This window comes from Pelodiscus sinensis, chromosome 2 (genome assembly GCF_049634645.1).
Source record: "Pelodiscus sinensis isolate JC-2024 chromosome 2, ASM4963464v1, whole genome shotgun sequence".
Lineage (NCBI taxonomy): Eukaryota > Metazoa > Chordata > Testudines > Trionychidae > Pelodiscus > Pelodiscus sinensis.
The window spans coordinates 2,387,333-2,407,306 of NC_134712.1; the positions used below are offsets into that span (position 1 = coordinate 2,387,333).

The window sequence follows — 19,974 nt, forward strand, 5'->3', positions numbered from 1 at the left end:
TGTAAATGAAGCCCAAGTGTCATGGCAAAGAGTTTCATATACTGAAAATCAAAGGAAATTAGAAGCTTAAATTCCTTTGCAGATCTGATGTCTGCAGGGCCGACTTATCCATTAGGCACAGTGCCTAGGGCCCATGATACTTTTAGAGGCCCATGAAAATGTTTTAATTTCTTTTAAAATCGGAAGGAAAAAAATGAACTTTTAGGGTTGAAGAAAATGTTTTAATTTTTTTCTCACATCAGAAATAAATGAAACTTTTAAGGCCCACGAAAATCTATTACATTTTGCCTAAAACAGAAAAAAAATAAAATGTTGAAGTATTTAAAGTTATATCAAAAATAATTTTTATATATATTTTTTTATGGAGGAAGGGGCCCCGACGGCAAAAGTGCCTAGGGCCCACGAAAGTCATAATGCGGCTCTGGGTGGCTGGCTTTGGAGTTCAGACAACACCCTGCTTGAATTCTTCAGCCCTGGCTTGTTCCAAGTTTCACAATCACATTTTGTATTGTAGAGCAAACGGCTTGTAGGCTGAGAGTGTGAGCGAAAGAAAGTCATTGCCCAGCACAGGGCTTGAACCCATAAGCCTGAAATTAAGAGTCTCATGCTTTGCCATGTTTTTTATTTCACTTTTTTTGATTATATCCCTTTGGTATATACGGTTGTGCCAATTTTCTCCCACAATTTGATCTGCGGAAGTAGGTCTGGCCCACAAAAGCTTATCACCTCATCTGGTTAGTCTTTAAAGTGCTACATAGTCCTGTCTTTTGTTTCCGCTAGACCAGACTAATACGGCTACATCGCTATTACTATGCTCGGCCAACTGAGCTAGCCAGGCTATGCACAGCAGCCAAACTAATGACCAATCATAGGGTAGCAGGATCCAAGTGTTCTCAAGTGCCTGATTCAAGGCTCTGTCTTGCCCCCAATGGGGTGTTTTGGTCTCCGCGTCTTCCTGGCCTGGCCAGCGGCTTTGCCTGGTGGCACCCTCTGCAAGTGGGGATTCTCTCCCAGAGCTATGTGGGGAGCTCGGAGCGTCTTGCTGGGTGGGACAGGCTCTGAGCTTTGCCACTGGCCAGCGCGCTGCCCTCAGGGAGCAGACACAGTGCGGAGCCTCGTCCCCCCGGCCTCTGGCAGCCCAGGGTGTGCTGTGCCCTGGGGGAGGGGCTGGGCCTTTGGGCTCAGGAGCCAGGCCTCCAACAGGGTAGGTGTGTTCTTCTAACACCCAAGGGGAAACAGCCCCTTCCCCAAATCCTTGAGAAGCTCATTGGAAAGGAGAGGCGACAAATGGGCATGGCAAGCCACGCGGAGGAACAGGAGGACGAGGAGGGCAATGGGAATGAGATCCCGCAGTTGGTTCCTGCTACACCAGATGGATCCAAATCAGTGAAGTTGGAAATGGATACAAAAGTCAATGCCATGGAGTTGCTGTTAGTTGGAAGTACTGGACTGAGTGCCCTGGAGTCTTACACCCTGTGGCTGCGTCTAGACTGGCATGATTTTGCGGAAATACGTTTAATGGAAAAGTTTTTCCGTTAAAAGTATTTCTGCAAAAGCGCGTCTAGATTGGCACGGATGCTTTTGCGCAAAAAGTGCTTTTGCACAAAAGCATCCGTGGCCAGTCTAGACGTGATTTTGCACAAGAAAGCCCCGATCGCCATTTTAGCCATCAGGGCTTTTTTGTGCAAAACAGTTCTTTCCTGTCTACACTGGCCCTCTTGCGCAAGTAGTCTTGTGCAAGAGGGCTTTTTCCTGAGCGGGAGCGTGAAAGTATTTGCGCAAGAAGCACTGATTTTGTACATTACAAAGTCAGTGCTCTTGCGGAAATTCAAGCGGCCAGTGTAGACAGCTGGCAAGTGTTTGCCAGTCTAGACCCATTGTTACCAGGAGAGCTTTGTCACAAGGAGTGGGGAGAGAGGAGAGGCTCCAATAGACACTAGTGCCGTCTTTCTGTCCTGATGCCGAGATACAGAAACCTCCCCTGCTGCTTAAGCATGTTCAATTGCGGTTACCAAGCTCGTCGTATAGTCGCTACAATTTGTATTGACTATACGAGTCGTCGATAGGGCCGCTCTGCAGAGCTGCAGCTCTGCATTTTAAATATAATAAAAGCCACCGGGCTCTTACTCCATTTAAAATGCAGAGGCACAACATCTGCACAAGCCGGGACTGCTCGGTCCCGACGCATGCTGAGTCCAGCAGCCTGTTCCGCGGGGGGGCCCAGCTCCCTACTGGGATCCGTGCGGACAGGGGCTGCTTCGCAGCAGCCTCCCCTCCCCACTCCCCTCGCTGCCTCTGATAGAGGGGGGAGGCAGGCGGAACCCCAGAGATGGTGCTAGGGGGAACTGGCTTTTAAACTGGCTCCCCCCAGCACTGGCTAGTGTTCCCCTGCCCTGCAAGGGGGCAGCATGGGGCGAGGGGGGGCTGAAGTAGTCCCCACTTCCCCTGTGTTCCCACTGCGGCGCTTCAGCCATTGAACTATAATAAGAGCCCCACGGGGCTACATTTCAAAGGCTGAAATGCTACAGTGGGAACTGGCACGAGTGGGGACAACTTCAGTCCCTGCTCGCGCTGTTTCCTCGCTGTGCCTCTGCCTCTTCTGCCCCCCAGGGAGACGGTGCTGGGGGGAACCAGCTTTTAAGCAGGCTCCCCCCAGCACCGGCTCCTGCTCCCCCTGCTTGGGAAAGCGACTAGTTGAGTCACTACCTGACTATCCAATAAGCTTATGCTTGTCGGATAGTCAACTAGCCACTTACATCCCTACTCCTGCTCCCCAGTTCTTCCTCAGATACTGCCCCTTGCAACACACAGACCTCTCTTTACTACATGCTCTGGGGAGGTGTGAATGTGATTGGGTTTCAACTCCGCTCTGCTTGGCCTCCTTTTGGGCCCTTTTTTCAAAGGAACCCGCATTCCGCCATTAGCTGGGACACACCTTACCTTGCTCCTGTCCCCTGGCACCTCCCCTTGTGACTTTGGGAAGCCAGCTATTCCAGGCCTCCTGGCATGTTCTTCACACGTGCAGTGTCCACTCTAAGGGTACGTCTAAACTACATGGCTCCATCGACGGAGCCATGCAGATTTGTTTGTTCGGCAAAGGGAAATGAAGCCGCGATTTAAATAATCGCAGCTTCATTTAAATTTAAATGGCTGCCGCGCTGAGCCGACAAACGGCTGATCAGCTGTTTGTCGGCTCAGCGCGCTAGTCTGGACACTCCCCTGCCGACATGAAAGCCCTTTATCGACCTCCCCGGTAAACCTCATCCTACGAGGCATAACGGGGAGGTCAATAAAGGGCTTTCAGGTTGGCGCGGGAGCGTCCAGGCTAGCATGCTGAGCCGACAATTTAAATGAAGCCTCGATTATTTAAATCGCGGCTTCATTTCCCTTTGCCGATCAGCCTAATCCACGTGGCTCCATCGATGGAACCATGTAGTTTAGACAGACCCTAAGGCAGGGGTGTCCAAACTTTTTTCAAAGAGGGCCAGATTTGAAGAAGTGAACATGCGTGAGGACCGTCCCCGCACTCTCAGCCCCAAGGCGGAGGGCCCGTGGGGTCGGAGGCAGGCGGAGAGCGCACGGCACGCCAGCCTCACGGCGGCCCGGGGACAGGGCGAACCCGCAGCCGAGCGGGGGAGCGGGGCTGCGGACGTGCCCTACAGGGCAGGCTCTTGGACCGCGGAGGCAATGGGCAGCGGCGGCGGCGCGGCCGGAAGCAGCGTGCTAGGCGCGCCAGTTCAAAAGAGCGCCAGGGAGCCAGGAGAGGGGGAGGAAGCGGGGGCCGTATTAAACCGGAACACGGACCGCAATTGGCCCGCGGGCCGGACTTTGGACATGCCTGCCCTAAGGGAACACTAGGCCGCATTTGGCCTATGGATTGGGGCACCTCGGGTTTTGGGAGCCCCCTTGATTGCACCTCACTTTGAGAAGCAGGGAAGCTCCCACTTGACTCCACTTGAAGTTGGTGGGAGCTGTGGGTTTTTGGTATCTCTGCAAATCAGGGTCCAGGGCTCTCAAGCTGCTCATCCCAAAACGGAGATCCCCCGCTCCCAAACCAGGAACCACCTTTGAAAATTAGCGCTCTGGACCTCCCCTTGCAATAGTTAGCAAACCTGTTCTGAGTCTGCCCCTCGAGACTATCTCTGGGCATTGTCATGGGACCCCAGTTCTCTGTGACCCGCTCCTGGCTCTAGAACCTCGCAAGACTCCATCCCACCCCATCTCACTCCTGCAGCTGCTTTACTGCAAGGGAGCATCAAGCTGGCTGAGGCTTCCCCTGGGAGGATCCATGTTTCAGAGCAACAATCCAGCACACGCTCAGCATTCAGACGCTCCAATTCACTCATTGGCCTCCACAGCTAGACAAGGTTCGTTGCTTAATTTTTTATGGCAAGGAGTCTCTTTCAAGCCACAGTACTCCTCTTGTGGAGATGACCTTCCCTCCGGAGAACGCACCAAGGCTGTGTCTACACTGGCCACTTATTCCGGAAAATCAGCCGCTTTTCCAGAATAACTTGCCAGCTGTCTACACTGGCCCCTTGAATTTCCAGAAAAGCACTGACGATCTACTGTAAAATCATCAGTGCTTTTCCGGAAAAACTATGCTGCTCCCATTCGGGCAAAAGTCCTTTTCCGGAAAACTGTTCCGGAAAAGGGCCAGTGTAGACAGCACAGTAGTGTTTTCCGCAAAAGAGCCCCGATCGCGAAAATGACGATCGGGGCTTTTTTGTGGAAGAGCGCATCTAGATTGGCCATGGACGCTTTTCTGGAAAAGGTGCTTTTCTGGAAAACCATCCTGCCAATGTAGACATGCTTTTTCCGGAAATACTTATAACAGAAAACTGTTCCGTTTTAAGCATTTCCGGAAAACGGTACCAGTGTAGATGTAGCCCAAAGGGGCTTGAGAGAATATTATCCTGAGTAACTTTGGGAGAGAGACTCAAATCCTAGCCCGTGGTGGATTAACATTAGGAACATGGCCTAGAAGTCGCCCCTATTGACTTGACTGAGGGAAATAATTACACTTTAAACACTCCAAAAGGATGGCAAGAAAAAGAGCAGAAATCCAGATAATAACTTACATCTCAGCTCCCTCCTTCCCTTTCCGCAGCTCAGGCCAGTTAACATTGGGCAGGACAATACACTAACGTTGGGCAGGACAATAAAAGGACAGCAGCCTGGCCCCTAGGGGATGGGAAGGAATCAGTGGAATTCAGTACATCTTTTGCATCTCTGACTTAGGTGTTATTGGTCCAGGGAGCAGAGCTCTGATCTGAGCACATCTCCTCGCTCATCTTTCTCACAGGTGTAGTTGGGGGGATAATATGGGCTGGGGGGGGTGCAGTCAGTGATCCAGAGGAACGTCAGGGAACATGACAAGTACAGTTCTTTGGCAATCAGGAGGGAGAGAAGGAGGATGCTGAGTTCTCCAGATAGTAGCAGTAGCTGATGGGCTGGGCTATTTCCTCAGCTTTGCCTGTGTCCTTTCCAATGGTTGGGTTGGTTTTCATCTGGGAGCCCTCATGCCTTAGAACAAAGCCTGGTGAATAAAACTCATAGTGAACTCTTGTCATTGGACCCAGTGGCCCAGTGACTTGTTGCCATCTAAGCAGCTGTTTGAATGTGTGGACAGTAGGGGAAATAAGATGTTAGAACTGAGGGTACGTCTAAACTACATGGCTCTGTCGACGGAGCCATGTAGATTTGTTTGTTTGGCAAAGGGAAATGAAGCCGCGATTTAAATAATCGCGGCTTCATTTAAATTTACATGGCAGCCGCGCTGAGCCGACAAACAGCTGATCAGCTGTTTAAATCCCCGCTTCATTAGCAATTGCGATACGTCTAATTTACATCCCTTTTACGAAAAAGGGATGTAGTCTAGACGTAGCCCTAGAATATGGAGTTTTTTTCAGGATACCAGAGGTATCCTGAAAAAACTCTGCTGCGTCCAGGGAATACGTCTGCTCTTCCGTTTTGTTTTTTTTCAGAAGACACGCTCTTTCGGAAGCCCTGTCTTCCTCCTTCCACAAGGAAGAAGGGATCTTCCAAAAGAGGAGGATTTTCCAAAATATGGCCCAGTGTACACAAGCCAAATTTTGGAAAAGCCTCTTCCAAAAAAATAGTCAAAAAATGAGGAGTAATGTTAGTTCGAACCAAGGGGTTTGGTTCGAACTAACACATCCCAGCGCGCACTTTCACTTTTGAAACAGCTGTCATTCAGAGTAACGTGCCGGCGAGATCATGCTAATGATGCGCAGAATATTTAAATCCCCACTTTATTGACTATTTCGAATGCCTGCATTTGCATCCCTAGTTCGAACTAGGGTGCAAGTGTAGACATACCCTAACTAATGGCTTTTCCTAATTTAATTACAGTATGACTTCAATTGCATGGCAAGACCCCCAAAAGAAGAGCAAACAGATGTCTAGCAGTACCTCTGAGACAATTATTGCTGGTGAGGGCAAAAGCTCCTCTCCAAAGGTTGAGAAGAACCTCGCCTTGCAACAGGAGAATTCTCAAACTGTCCAGCCTGTTGCAGCCAGGAAGGGAACACAGCCTGGTCTGAAGAGAGAACTAAGCTCCTTGTGGATGCAGGAGAAGTTTCAGGCTGTAAAAAGGCTAAAATCCTCTCTCTCTTCTCCGGAAATAGCCACTCACCCTCCCGCAGTGAGAGATCTAACCTCAGCTGTGCTTGAAGAAATCCGGGTTATCAAGGGAACTTTGCAGGCACTTTCAGACACGTCAATGGAAATTAAAGCCACACTCTCGAAAGTGCACAGTGAAATTGTACAGATCAATACGCTGAGGGAGAAAAACGAATCAGGAATCAGCCATGTAGGCGACCACGTAAAGATTCGAGTCACTAAACTGGAGGTCAGCAGCTCTCCAGATCTGAAGACACAGCTCTGTCATGCAGACCCACGGAGCCTCGCCCTACAGCAGGAGCAGCAGAGGTCTGTAGAGCGGGAGGTCAGTGCTGCTGTAGCAGAAGTGGTGGAGCAATGCAGTGTCCAGAATCAACAGGACCTCACGCTTTGGCAAGGGAAGAGGAAACCTGAACCAGTAGGACCCCTGGTAACAGAAGACTGGACAAGCTTGCAAACTCAACAGGACTCCTCCCCACTACTGCAGGAAGAAGGCAATGACCAGGTAAGAATGCTCTTCATTTATTCCGGCTTCCTTCCCACCCACACCATCTGAACTATTCCACATACTAATCTCAGACAACCCAGGCCTCTCTGCCAAATTATGCCACCCAGTTCAGGTCTTTGCATATTGAACTTGCAGAATCTGGGCTTCTTTGCACACTTCTCCTATGCAGTCTGGCTCTCTCCACCTATTTTTTGTACCTGGACTTCTCTGAAACATCATCCCATCCAGACGCGGCCTCTGGACAGATTTAGCCCATTTGACATGTACCTTTGTATGAAACAAGCTCACCGTAAATCCACAAGCAGACACCTACTTAAAAGGTCATCATCTCAAACATGCTGAAAACCCAACGGTCCACACAGAATTCAACAGAGGTTGGGTTCTGTGCATCTCTGAAACCCAAACCAATGAGATGTCTAAATATGATCGGAAGTACCTAACTTTATTATGACTAGTATTTGTATAGTTGTAGCTCCGAGGAGCTGTGGGCATGAACCAGGACCCCACAGGGGAAGACACTGTACAGACACAGAATAAACACAGTCCCTGCCTCAAACAGCTCACCATCCAAGGAAGCCACGCTTGAAAATGCTGTCCTGAGGAAACTTTGGCAGCTGCTGGGAGATTCAAGTGGCTCGACCACTATGCAGCCCTAATGAGGGACTGGGCTGTGGTCGGGTTCCTCTTGCTTTCAGTCTCCCTAGTGTGTGTGGTCTCCAGAACCGTGCCATCAAGGAAAGGCTTTCTTCTCTTCATTTCAGAGCGCTGAGGAGCACAGCAGTCAGCTCTCGCTTACCGACCTGGTGCTGAGAACCGTCGCCAGTCTGAAGGACTCCGACAGTGCCACGACAGTTGCCACGGCAGCACTGGCGGCAATACTGGAGGACCACAGGGCTGAGATGAAAGAGACGGTAAGAGGGCAGGCTCTGGGACAGGTGGAAATTGGAGTTCTTTATGGTGGGGCCAGCGCATGCCCTTCTTTGTGGGTCTGTATAGTGACTTTGCTGTAATGGAACAGATGTACCAAACCTGCGTGTTGTAGTCACATCTGCATTATTGCAGCATCCCTCTACTAATCATTAAACTAATGACCTGTGTTCGCTGTGATAGTGGGCTATGTCCTACTATATTAATGAGCTTCATGTATGAACTTGTGAATCAAGGCTTCTTCAGGACAGATTTCTGTCACAGTTCCCCCCAGCCCAGGCTCCGTCTTTCTTCTCTTGGGCTTCATGTTCAGTCCTTGGGTTTTAACTTTATCAACTCTGCTGTTATGATCTCTGTAGCTTTTTGCCCCATGTATCACATTTGTCTGAGTTATAGTATAAGCTCATAGCGCAGAGACCATGTCTCTCTGTGCATTTCATAGAGCCCCAGTACACATGCCCTATAAATAATTTACGGAAACGATTAATAGGAATTCAGTTCCCGCTGTTGCCTGATCTTCAGACTGTGCATAATTATACAGATTACTTCTGAATTTCCAGTTACCACTTTGGCTGTGTCTACAATGGGCCACTTATTCCGGAAAATCAGCCGCTTTTCCGGAATAAGCTGCGAGCTGTCTACACTGGCCCTTGAATTTCCGGAAAAGCAATGACGTTGAACTGTACAAAATCAGCCGCTATTCTGGAAAAACTATTCTGCTCCCGCTCGGGCATAAGTCCTTATTCCGGAACACTGTTCCGGAAAAGGGCCAGTGTAGACAGCCCAGTAGTCTTTTCTGGAAAAAAGCCCCGATCGTGAAAATGGCGATCGCGGCTCTTTTCCGGAAAAGCGCGTCTACATTGGCCATGGACGCTTTTCCGGAAAAAGGGCTTTTCCGGAAAAGCAGCCTGCCAGTGTAGACGCTCTTTTTCTGGAAATACTTATAACGAAAACTATTCCATTTTAAGCATTTCCAGAAATTCATGCCAGTGTAGACACAGCCTACGAGTGTTGGCAGGTCCTTGAACCAGGATCAGGCCAAGTGTTTAAATTATCCTATGTTCAGGAAGCCTGATGTGTACAGCTGCAGCACTCACACTACGGGAACTCTTCTATAGTCACAACTATAGTTTATTAATACATTTAGCACAGTCACAAACATCCCCCTTAACAAGACAGAGAGAGAGTGTACATCTGTATTTCCACATACTCACACCATTCCTTTTGGAACAATCTGAAGTGTTAGCCATTGTCTTCCTCATCACCCTTACCTTCCCCCATCATCACCAGTGGCCATCAGCTTGGCACCTCCCAAGGATGGCATCTCTTTCTCCTACTGCTGGGATATCACGTTTATCATCTGTTACACTAACACTGCTATGTTTGATGCATATTCAGTAGGGCTGTGTCTAAATTGGCAAGTTTTTCCGCAAAATCTAATGATTTTGCGGAAAAACTTGCCAGCTGTCTACACTGGCCGCTTGAATTTCTGCAAGAACACTGATGATCTCATGTAAGATTGTCAGTGTTCTTGCGGAAATACTGTGCTGCTCCTGTTCGGGCAAAAGCCATCTTGCGCAAATCAATTTGCGCAAGAGGGCCAGTGTAGACAGAACAGTGCTGTTTTCCGCAAAAAAGCCCCGAAGGCTAAAATGGCGATCAGGGCTTTTTTGCAGAAAAGCGCGTCTATATTGGTCACAGAGGCTTTTCCGCAAAAAGTGCTTTTGCGGAAAAGCGTCCTGCCAATCTAGACACACTTTTCCGAAAATGCTTTTAACGGAAAGTTTTTCCATTAAAAGCATTTCCGGAAAATCATGCCAGTGTAGACGTAGCCTAGGGGTATGTCTAAACTACATGGCTCCGTCAACAGAGCTATGTAGATTTGTTTGTTTGGCAAAGGGAAATGAAGCCACGATTTAAATAATCGCGGCTTTATTTAAATTTAAATGGCTGCCGCGCTGAGCCGACAAACGGCTGATCAGCTGTTTGTCGGCTCAGAGTGCTAGTCTGGAAACTCCCACACCGACATGAAAGCCCTTTATCGACCTCCCTGGTAAACCTCATCCTACGAGGCATAACGGGGAGGTCGATAAAGGGCTTTCATGTCGGTGTGGGAGCGTCCAGACTAGCGCGCTGAGCCGACAAACAGCTGATCAGCTGTTTGTCGGCTCAGCGCGGCAGCCATTTAAATTTAAATGAAGCCGTGATTATTTAAATTGCGGCTTCATTTCCCTTTGCCGATCAGCCTAATCTACATGCTCCATCGATGGAGCCATGTCATTTAGATACACCCTAGGAGGTGTTTCCTTTTCTACTTATTTGTATTTCCTCCCCTTACTAATGGTAAAGTGTCTTTTCCTTATAGTTAGTATGTCGATCTTAACTAACTTTATCATAAATGGCAATGCACTACCAAGGTCCCCCTTTTGTGGTTATCACATTTGTTATTTCTGTCCTATCCAGGTATTTGGTCTGGCCTCAACCGGTTCTTTCAGGTTTTTCCAAGTTATGGTGTGCCTGTTAAGTTTGAGGGTATTCTGGGAAGCCCCCAATGCCGGAAAGGTTGCTTTATCTTAGATGAAAGGTCCCAAATATATGCACATTGACTTTGCTATCTAGGTGAAAGGTCCTGAATATGTAAGCCAACTTTGCCTTAACTCAGCATATTGGGGTATGTCTACATTGCATTCCTCCTTCGAGAAAGGAATGCAAATGAAGACAAATGAACTTGCAAATGAAGCGCGGATTTGAATTTCCCACACTTCATTTGCATAATCCTGTCCGGCCGCTTATTCAAAATACCCTATTTCAAGATAAAAAAACACTGTGTAGATGCGGTTATTTCGAGAAAATACCCTTCTTTCAAAATAACCCTTAAAGCTCAGGAGGTTCAAATCCGTGCTTCGTTTGCAATTTCATTTGTCTGCATTTGCATTCCTCTCTCGAAGGAGGAATGCAATTTAGACATACCCTAGGATGTGGACTGTAGGACACTGGCATTAAAATCAAACTACTTCAATATAAACCTATTGTAACCTATTATAATAATGTCATCAAACCAAAAAAAACCCGAAGTAAATATCTCTCTAGCCAAGCAAGCAGATTGGCCCTATAGGCTACACCTCTTCCAAGAAATGAATTCTTGAATACCTTTTCTTTTTCTGCAGGTGTCTGACATTGTGGATGGCATCTATTTCCAGATAAACAATGTCCCAGAGGGCAGTGCTAGGCGGGCAGCTCTCAGGGTGGTGTGTTCATTGGCTGAGGAGTACCCAGAGGAAGTGGTCTCAAGCCTTCTGAGACGCTCCTTGCCATGCGACAGGTAATTGCATTGATGCGTAACCCTTTTCTTGCGTCTTTCACGTGAGGCTCTCAAAGCACTCTGCCACTGTGATGACTTCTGCCACCAGCCTCTCTGTGCAGTAAGTCAGTACAGTCCCCCTCTTACAGACTGGGAAACGGGATAAAGGTAAAGTGACTTGCCCATGGCCATGCACTAGGAAGAGGACCTAGGAACCCTGAGTCTCATTCCCAAGTGGTGTTGGTCATGACTGACCACCTTTTGTGCAGCTGCCAGAAAGAAGGAGGAAAGGAAGCTCCTTTCATTTCACAGTTGAATACTTGGTCCACAAGACACAAGCCGGGCCTCTAAGGGCACATGTGGGTCTTTGGGGCACTACATGTGGCTCTTATGAACTTACTAGATCCGATCAAAGCTCTGTCTTAGTTTGATGATGCAAAACCTCCACTGGGTTCTGATTTTACAGAACCATACTCAGCTTGGTTCTGATCCTATCGCTCCCAGTTCTGTTTTGTCCTATCTCCAGATATCCTGCATTTCTTCCTGTTTCCTGATTGGACACGTTCCAGGCAGATTCCCCTGTGTGCTGTGGGCCTCCCCGGGACCATTTTTAGGGGCCTGGCTAAGGATGTTAAATTGCGGTTAATTGACTGGTTGAGTAGTCGATGGAATTTCCATCAACTACTCGACTAGTCGATAGGCACTTCCGCATTCCTCCTTTGAACTGTCCAAGAACCACCGCTGGGCCTCCTGTACATTTCAAAGGAGGAATCTGGAACTCTGAGTGCCTCCTGGCACCAGCAGGAAGTCTCTCTGACTCTGGGCTGGACGTGGGCATGCCTGTTTAGAAATGTACAAGAGTCCCCAGCGGGGGCTCCTGTGAATTTCAAAGCCACAGCTCCTTCATGGACCCCAAGCTCCATGCTGTGCTGCATGCTGCACGGAGCCTGGGGTCAGCTGGGGACTCCCCAGCTGATCCAGGGCTCCTCTGATCCCGGGCTCCATGGCACTGCCCCTTTGAAACACTGAGGCGGCGTTTCAAGGGGCAGCCGCTGCATAGCTGAGTCGGGGATCAGCTGTGTAGTGGCTGCCCCTTTCATAGAATCATAGAATACTAGGACTGGAAGGGACCTCGAGAGGTCATCAAGTCCAGTCCCCTGCCCTCATGGCAGGACCAAGTACTGTCTAGACCATCCCCGATAGACATTTATCTAACCTACTCTTAAATATCTCCAGAGATGGAGATTCCATAACCTCCCTGGGCAATTTATTCCAGTGTCTGACTACCCTGACAGTTAGGAACTTTTTCCTAATGTCCAACCTAAACCTCCCTTGCTGCAGTTTAAGCCCATTGCTTCTTGATCTATCCTCAGAGGCCAAGATGAACAAGTTTTCTCCCTCCTCCTTATGACAGCCTCTTAGATATCTGAAAACTGCTATCATGTCCCCCCCACCCCAATCTTCTCTTTTCTAAACTAAACAAACTCAGTTCCTTCAGTCTTCCCTCATAAGTCATGTTCTCTAGACCTTTAATCATTCTCGTTGCTCTTCTCTGCACCCTCTCTAATTTCTCCACATCTTTCTTGATATGCGGTGCCCAGAACTGAACACAATACTCCAACTGAGGCCTAACCAGCACAGAGTGGAGCGGAAGAATGACTTCTCATGTCTTGCTCACAACACACCTGTTAATGCATCCCAGAATCATGTTTGCTTTCTTTGCAACAGCATCACACTGCTGACTCATATTCAACTTGTGCTCCACTATAACCCCTAGATCTCTTTCTGCCGTACTCCTTCCCAGACAGTCGCTTCCCATTCTGTATGTATGAAACTGATTGTTCCTTCCTAAGTGGAGCACTTTGCATTTGTTTTTTTTAAACTTCATCCTATTTACCTCAGACCATTTCTCCAATTTGTCCAGGTCATTTTGAATTATGATCCTATCCTCCAAAGCACTTGCAACCCCTCCCAGCTTGGTATCATCTGCAAACTTAATGGCTACGTCTACACTGGCAACTTTTTCCGGAAATGCTTAAAACGGAACGGTTTTCCGTTATAAGTATTTCCGGAAAAAGAGTGTCTACATTGGCAGGATGCTTTTCCGGAAAAGCCCTTTTTCTGGAAAAGCGTCTGTGGCCAATGTAGACGCGCTTTTCTGGAAAAAAGCCCCGATCGTCATTTTCGCGATCGGGGCTTTTTTGCGGAAAAGACAACTGTGCTGTCTACACTGGCCCTTTTCCGGAACAGTTTTCTGGAAAAAGGACTTTTGTCTGAGCGGGAGCAGTATAGTTTTTCCGGAAAAGCAGCTGATTTCTTACAGTAGATCGTCAGTGCTTTTTCGGAAATTCAAGGGGCCAGTGTAGACAGCTCGCAGCTTATTCCGGAAAAGCGGCTGCTTTTCCGAAATAAGTGGCCCAGTGTAGACACAGCCAATAAGCGTACTTTCTATACCAATATCTAAATCATTGATGAAGATATTGAACAGAGCCTGTCCCAAAACAGACCCCTGCGGAACCCCACTTGTTATGCCTTTCCAGCAGGATTGTGAACCATTAATAACTACTCTCTGAGTACAGTTATGCACCCACCTTATAGTAGCCCCATCTAAGTTGTATTTCCCTAGTTTATTGATAAGAATATCATGAGAGACCATATCAAACGCCTTACTAAAGTCTAGGTATACCATATCCACCGCTTCTCCCTTATCCACAAGACTTGTTATCCTATTAAAGAAAGCTATCAGATTGCTTTGACATGATTTGTTTTTTACAAATCCATGCTGGCTGTTCCCTATAACCTTGCCACTTTCCAAGTGTTTACAGATGATTTCCTTAATTACTTGCTCCATTATCTTTCCTGGCACAGAAGTTAAACTAACTGGTCTGTAGTTTCCTGGGTTGTTCTTATTTCCCTTTTTATAAATGGGTACTATATTTGCCCTTTTCCAGTCTTCTGGAATCTCTCCTGTCTCCCATGATTTTCCAAAGATGATAGCTAGAGGCTCAGATACCTCCTCTATCAGCTCCTTTAGTATTCTAGGATGCATTTCATCAGGCCCTGGTGACTTGCAGGCATCTAACTTTTCTAGGTGATTTTTGACTTGTTCTTTTTTTATTTTACCTTCTAAAACTACCCCCTTCCCACTAGCATTCACTATGTTAGGCATTCCTGCAGACTTCTCGGTGAAGACTGAAACAAAGAAGTCATTGAGCATCTCTGCCATTTCCAAGTTTCCTGTTACTGTTTCTCCCTCCTCACTGACCAGTGGGCCTACCCTGTCCTTGGTCTTCCTCTTGCTTCTAATGTACTTATAAAAAGTCTTCTTGTTTCCCTGTATTCCGGTAGCTAGTTTGAGCTCATTCTGTGCCTTTGCCTTTCTAATCTTGCCCCTGCATTCCTGTGCTGTTTTCCTATATTCATCCTTTGTAATTTGTCCTACTTTCCATTTTTTATATGACTCCTTTTTTATTTTTAGATCATGCAAGATCTCGTGGTTAAGCCAAGGCAGTCTTTTGCTGTATTTTCTATCTTTCTGACACATCGGAATAGCTTGCTTTTGGGCCCTTAACAATGTCCCTTTGAAAAACTGCCAACTCTCCTCAGTTGTTTTTCCTCTCAGTCTTGATTCCCATGGGACCTTACCTATCAGCTCTCTGAACTTACCAAAATCCGCCTTCCTGAAATCCATTGTCTCTATTGTCCCTTCCTTAGAATTGTGAACTCTATGATTTCATGATCACTTTCACCCAAGCTGCCTTCCACTTTCAAATTCTCAACCAGTTCCTTCCTATTTGTTAGGATCAAATCTAAAACAGCGTCCCTGCTGGTAGCTTTTTCAACCTTCTGAAATAAAATGTTGTCTCCAATGCAGTCCAAGAACTTATTGGATAGTCTGTGCCCTGCAGTGTTATTTTCCCAACATATATCTGGATAGTTGAAGTCCCCCATCACTACCAAATCTTGGGCTTTGGATGATTTCATTAGTTGTTTAAAAAAAGTCTCATCCACTTCTACCACCTGCGTAGGTGGCCTGTAATAGACTCCTAGCATGACATCACCTTTGTTTTTAATCCCTTTTAGCCTAACCCAGAGACTCTCAACACTTTGAAACACTGCCTTGGGGTTTCAGAGCTGCAGTGCCACACAGCTGATCCCTGGCTCAGCTGTGAGACGCTGCCACTTTGAAGAACCCCTTCTCCCGCCCACTTTTGGTGACTCTATCTGATAGAGGCTGTAAGGGGTGGGTGGGGGGAAATCGACTAGTCAACTAGTCCTTAACATCCTTAGGCCTGGCTGTATGTTAGGTCTCACTAGACAGTCAGACCCTGGAAAGACACTCCAGAAGCTCAGAGAGGAATGAGCACACTATGCCCTGGTCTACATGAAGGAGTTAATTTAAAATAACCCCCTTTATGTCAAAATAATAAGCGGAGCATCCACACTGCCAAGCCTGTTATTTCGAAATAACAAGTGGATTTCCTCAAGGGTCTGTTTTGGGACCCGTACTGTTCAATATCTTCATCAATGATGTAGATATTGGGATAGAGAGTATGCTTATTAAGTTTGCAGATGATACCAAACTGGGTGGGGTTGCAACTTCTTTGGAGGATAGGGACATAATTCAAAATGACCTTAGCGAGTTAGAGAAATGGTCAGAGGTAAACAGGATGAGGTTTAATAAAGAGAAATGCAAAGTGCTCCACTTAGGAAGGAACAATCAGTTCCATACATACAAGATGGGAAGCGACTGTCTAGGAAGGAGCATGGCGGGAAGGGATCTAGGGGTCATAGTAGACCACAAGTTGAATATGAGTCAACAGTGTGATGCTGTTGCAAAAAAAGCAAATATGATTCTAGGTTGTATCAACAGGTGTGTTGTAAGCAAAACTCGTGAAGTCATTCTGCCGCTCTACTCTGCACTAGTTAGGCCTCAGCTGGAGTACTGTGTCCAGTTCTGGGTGCCACATTTCAAGAAAGATGTGGAAAAATTGGAAAGGGTACAGAGAAGAGCGACAAGAATGATTAAAGGTTTAGAGAACATGACCTATGAAGCCAGGCTTCATGAACTGGGCTTGTTTAGTTTGGAAAAAAGAAGATTAAGGGGGGACATGATAGCGGTTTTCAAATATCTAAAAGGGTGTCACAAGGAGGAAGGAGAAAATGTGTTCCTCTTGGTTTCTGAGGACAGGACAAGGAGTAATGGGCTTAAAGTGCAGCAGGGGAGGTTTAGATTGGACATTAGGAAAAAATTCCTAACTGTCAGGGTGGTCAAATATTGGAATAAATTGCCAAGGGAGGTGGTGGAATCTCCCTCTCTGGAGATATTTAAGAACAGGTTAGATAGACATCTGTCAGGGATGGTGTAGACGGAGCTTGGTCCTGCCTTGAGGGCGGGGGGCTGGACTCGATGACCTCTTGAGGTCCCTTCCAGTCCTATGATTCTATGATTTTATGAAATAATAGGCTGGTTATTTTGAAATCTGAACTCCTGCTTTCCTAGGAGTATAACGCTATTTCAGTGTTGTTATTTCAGGAGTTATTCTTTCAAATTTAGTTATTTTGAAATAATTTCCTGGTGTAGACATGCCCTAAGAGAGTTCAGGAAAAACTTCTCCATGCAGAGGGCAGCGAGTGAGCACAATGGAGCCCAGATACCAAGCTGAAGGCGGCTATATAAGAGCCTAACTAGAGGAGAGTGGACAAAGTCTGATCAGCAATCCAACATTTCTGAATTTCCAGCAATGCTGCTGAGCTGTGGAAAGGCCTGTGCAGAAATCTAGAAACCAACGCCCGAGTGATGTGGCAGCTGCTCAGAGAACTGAAACAGAGACCTCGACTTCAGGAGAGCAGCAGTAGCTCGGGTGATAGTGCCTTCCTCACTCCTCTGGCTGTGAGTAATCACACCAACAGGGCTTCCCCTTCCAGAGAAAGCTAGCACCTCTGTATTCTCTACAGTATTGACCAGCATGTCAGAGCCTTGAAGCAGGAGGCTGGTGAGTCATCTGGGGGAAGAGTGTGTATGGGTACCACATTTGCCAGAGGATGCTCAGAACGTCTTCCTGTATTTTCCATTTTACCTTCCACCAAGACTTTTACCATGACCACCCTCTTCTGCTTTTCTCCTTTGGCGGAAAAGCAAGTTCTTAACCTACTAGAGGGTTTAATGGCAGAGCAACATGCAGCATCGTCTGTTTCCCAAGTTGGAGCATCCTGCCTCCGTAGCCCTTTCCATCGTTAGCTAAATTTCCTGGTTGAACACATCTAGGTGGACTTAATGTTAATCCTTCCTACCAGCAGAACTCTGCTGCAATGATTCCATTTTGCCTTTACAATTTAACCTACCTGTTTATTGTAACTGCAAGTCAACCAACAAAGCTTCTTCTTTGCCAAGATCATGAAGTAACATGGGAAATGCTGTCTAAATGAAAATAAGATGGGTGCACAACTGGTACCCAAAAAGCAGTTGTCAGACTAGGAGGGTGTATCTAGTGCAGTGTTTCTTAAACTTTTTAAGACTGAGGAACACCAAACAATAATTTTTTTTATGAGAAACACCAAGAATTTTTGGTTGAGCAAAAAAATAAATGTTGGGGTGGTGGAAGGGCGAGGGGAAAATTATTGAGGAAAAAAAAAAGGGTTGGGGGAAAGTTGAGCAAAAAACCAAAACCAAAAAAAGGGTCACCTGCCCCTTTGAGGGCAGCCATTTTGAATTCTGTGGTTCTCTGTGGCACACTTCCAACTGCCTCGCGGGACACCGATGTGCCATGGAACACAGTTAAAGAAACACTGATCTAGTGGAACCCATGGGGTCAGGTACTTGTCCAGTATTAGTCAATATTTTCATTACTGACCTGCCTAGTTTAAACAAACATTACTAGTAAGTCCAGCATACATCTATAACTCTTGATACATACCCCATGTACACACATCACACAAGACTATGAATGATCAGCGACCCACTAGTTTTCAAACGATACCTCACAAGGCAATTTTTGTACAAAAATTATTACCATAGTGCGCCGGGGCTGAATACAGGCCTGCTTTTGGTCATAACACCACAGAAAGATACTAACCTGTTTCCCAACCGGATCACATTGATGACTCACAGTTAATTTGTGATCCAGTACACCCCTCAGATCCTTTTCAGGAGGATATATATACCTTTGCTAAGTTAACAAGCTGTGGCAAGCTTTTATCATTAGAAGAACAAACAAACCTTTTCATGTGTGGAATGTCCAGGAGAGTGTTGGTCCTTGCAGAGCACACGGTTCTGAGAAGGCTCAGGATGGGGAGTGTGTTGGGGTTACCCTGCAGGTAGTAGCCAAGGCTGGTAGAAGCCAGAGTGGGGCTGTGGAGTTGTACACAGGCTGCTGGGGTCACCTGACTAAGGGCTGACTAATGCATGGACACTCAGGGTATGTCTACAGTATAGAGTTTTGTCGGAAAAATGGCTGTTTTTCCAACAAACTTGAGGAACGTCCACACTTCAATTGTGCACTTCCACAAGAAAATCGAAAGCACAGAGGGGTTTTGCCGGCATCGGTAATTCCCATTCTATAAGGAAGAAGCCCTTTTGCGAAAGAGCTCTTTCACAAAAAGGCCTGTGTGGATGGGGAAGAGGGAGTTCTTTTGGAAGAAGAGGAAAGAAGAAAAAGCACAGGTACCCTGGTGGCCACTCCATCCATAGCAATCACAGCTTACATGCGAGAGAGCATCCATTCAGTCTGGACACTCCCTTTCGAAAAAGAAGATCACTTTTTCGATGCACTTTTGCAGTGTGGATGAGCTCTTTCAGAGGAAGTTTTTTCGAACATTTCTTCTGAAAAAAGCTTCTTCTGAAAGAAGCCTGTAGTCTAGACTTAGCCTCAGGGGGTTACCTGCATGCTCGTAGTCTGGTTGTGAACATTCCAGCAGCAAAGCATTGTGGGGCACCTAGATGTGGGCAGGGCAAGTGGTGACATAACCCCTCACCATTCTGGGGCTGTGTCTAGATTGCAGGCTTCTTTTGGAAGAAGTTTTTCCGGAAGAGATCTTCTGAAAAAACTTCTTCCGAAAGAGAGCGTCCACACTGCAAATGCACATCGAAAAAGTGATCTGCTTTTTTGAAAGGGAGCGTCCACACTGAATGGATGCTCTCTTGCATTTCAGCTGTGATTGCTATGGACAGAGTGGCCACCAGGGCACCTGTGCTTTTTCCTCTTTCCTCTTCTTCCGAAAGAACTCCCTCTTCCCTGTCTATACATGCCTTTTTCTGAAAGAGCTCTTTCGCAAAAAGGCTTCTTCTTTGTAGAATGAAGATTACCAATATCGGAAAAAAAACACAGTTCTTTTGATTATTTTTCAAAAGAATTAATTGCAATGTGGATGTAAGTGATTTTTTTTTTGGAAAAACGGCTGTTTTCCCAAAAAGAACTCTGCAGTGTAGACATACCCTGGGATGCATCCTGAACATCATCAAGTGTTGTAAATAAGACAAAGGTGGAAATTGTCCTGCTGTGCATGGCACTCATGTGATCCCAGCTAGAGTCCTGGTCTCCATACTTTAGGAAAGATGTGGACAACTGGAGAGAGTCTCACAGACTCATAGACT

The 19,974-nt window shown here is 46.8% G+C and overlaps 1 protein-coding gene across 1 annotated transcript in view; it reads left to right on the top strand.

Moving 5' to 3' along the window:
* The first annotated feature begins 4,223 nt into the window (after window positions 1–4,223).
* Window positions 4,224–19,974, top strand: part of MROH6 (maestro heat like repeat family member 6) — a 39,237-nt gene continuing 23,486 nt past the window's right edge. Inside the window, exons 1-5 of the mRNA XM_025188952.2 lie at window positions 4,224–4,367; window positions 6,376–7,150; window positions 7,915–8,064; window positions 11,248–11,402; window positions 17,124–17,274. Coding sequence (XP_025044737.2) covers window positions 6,377–7,150; window positions 7,915–8,064; window positions 11,248–11,402; window positions 17,124–17,274 — 1,230 coding nt within the window. The 5' untranslated portion in view covers window positions 4,224–4,367; window position 6,376. The remainder of the gene's footprint in view (window positions 4,368–6,375; window positions 7,151–7,914; window positions 8,065–11,247; window positions 11,403–17,123; window positions 17,275–19,974) is intronic.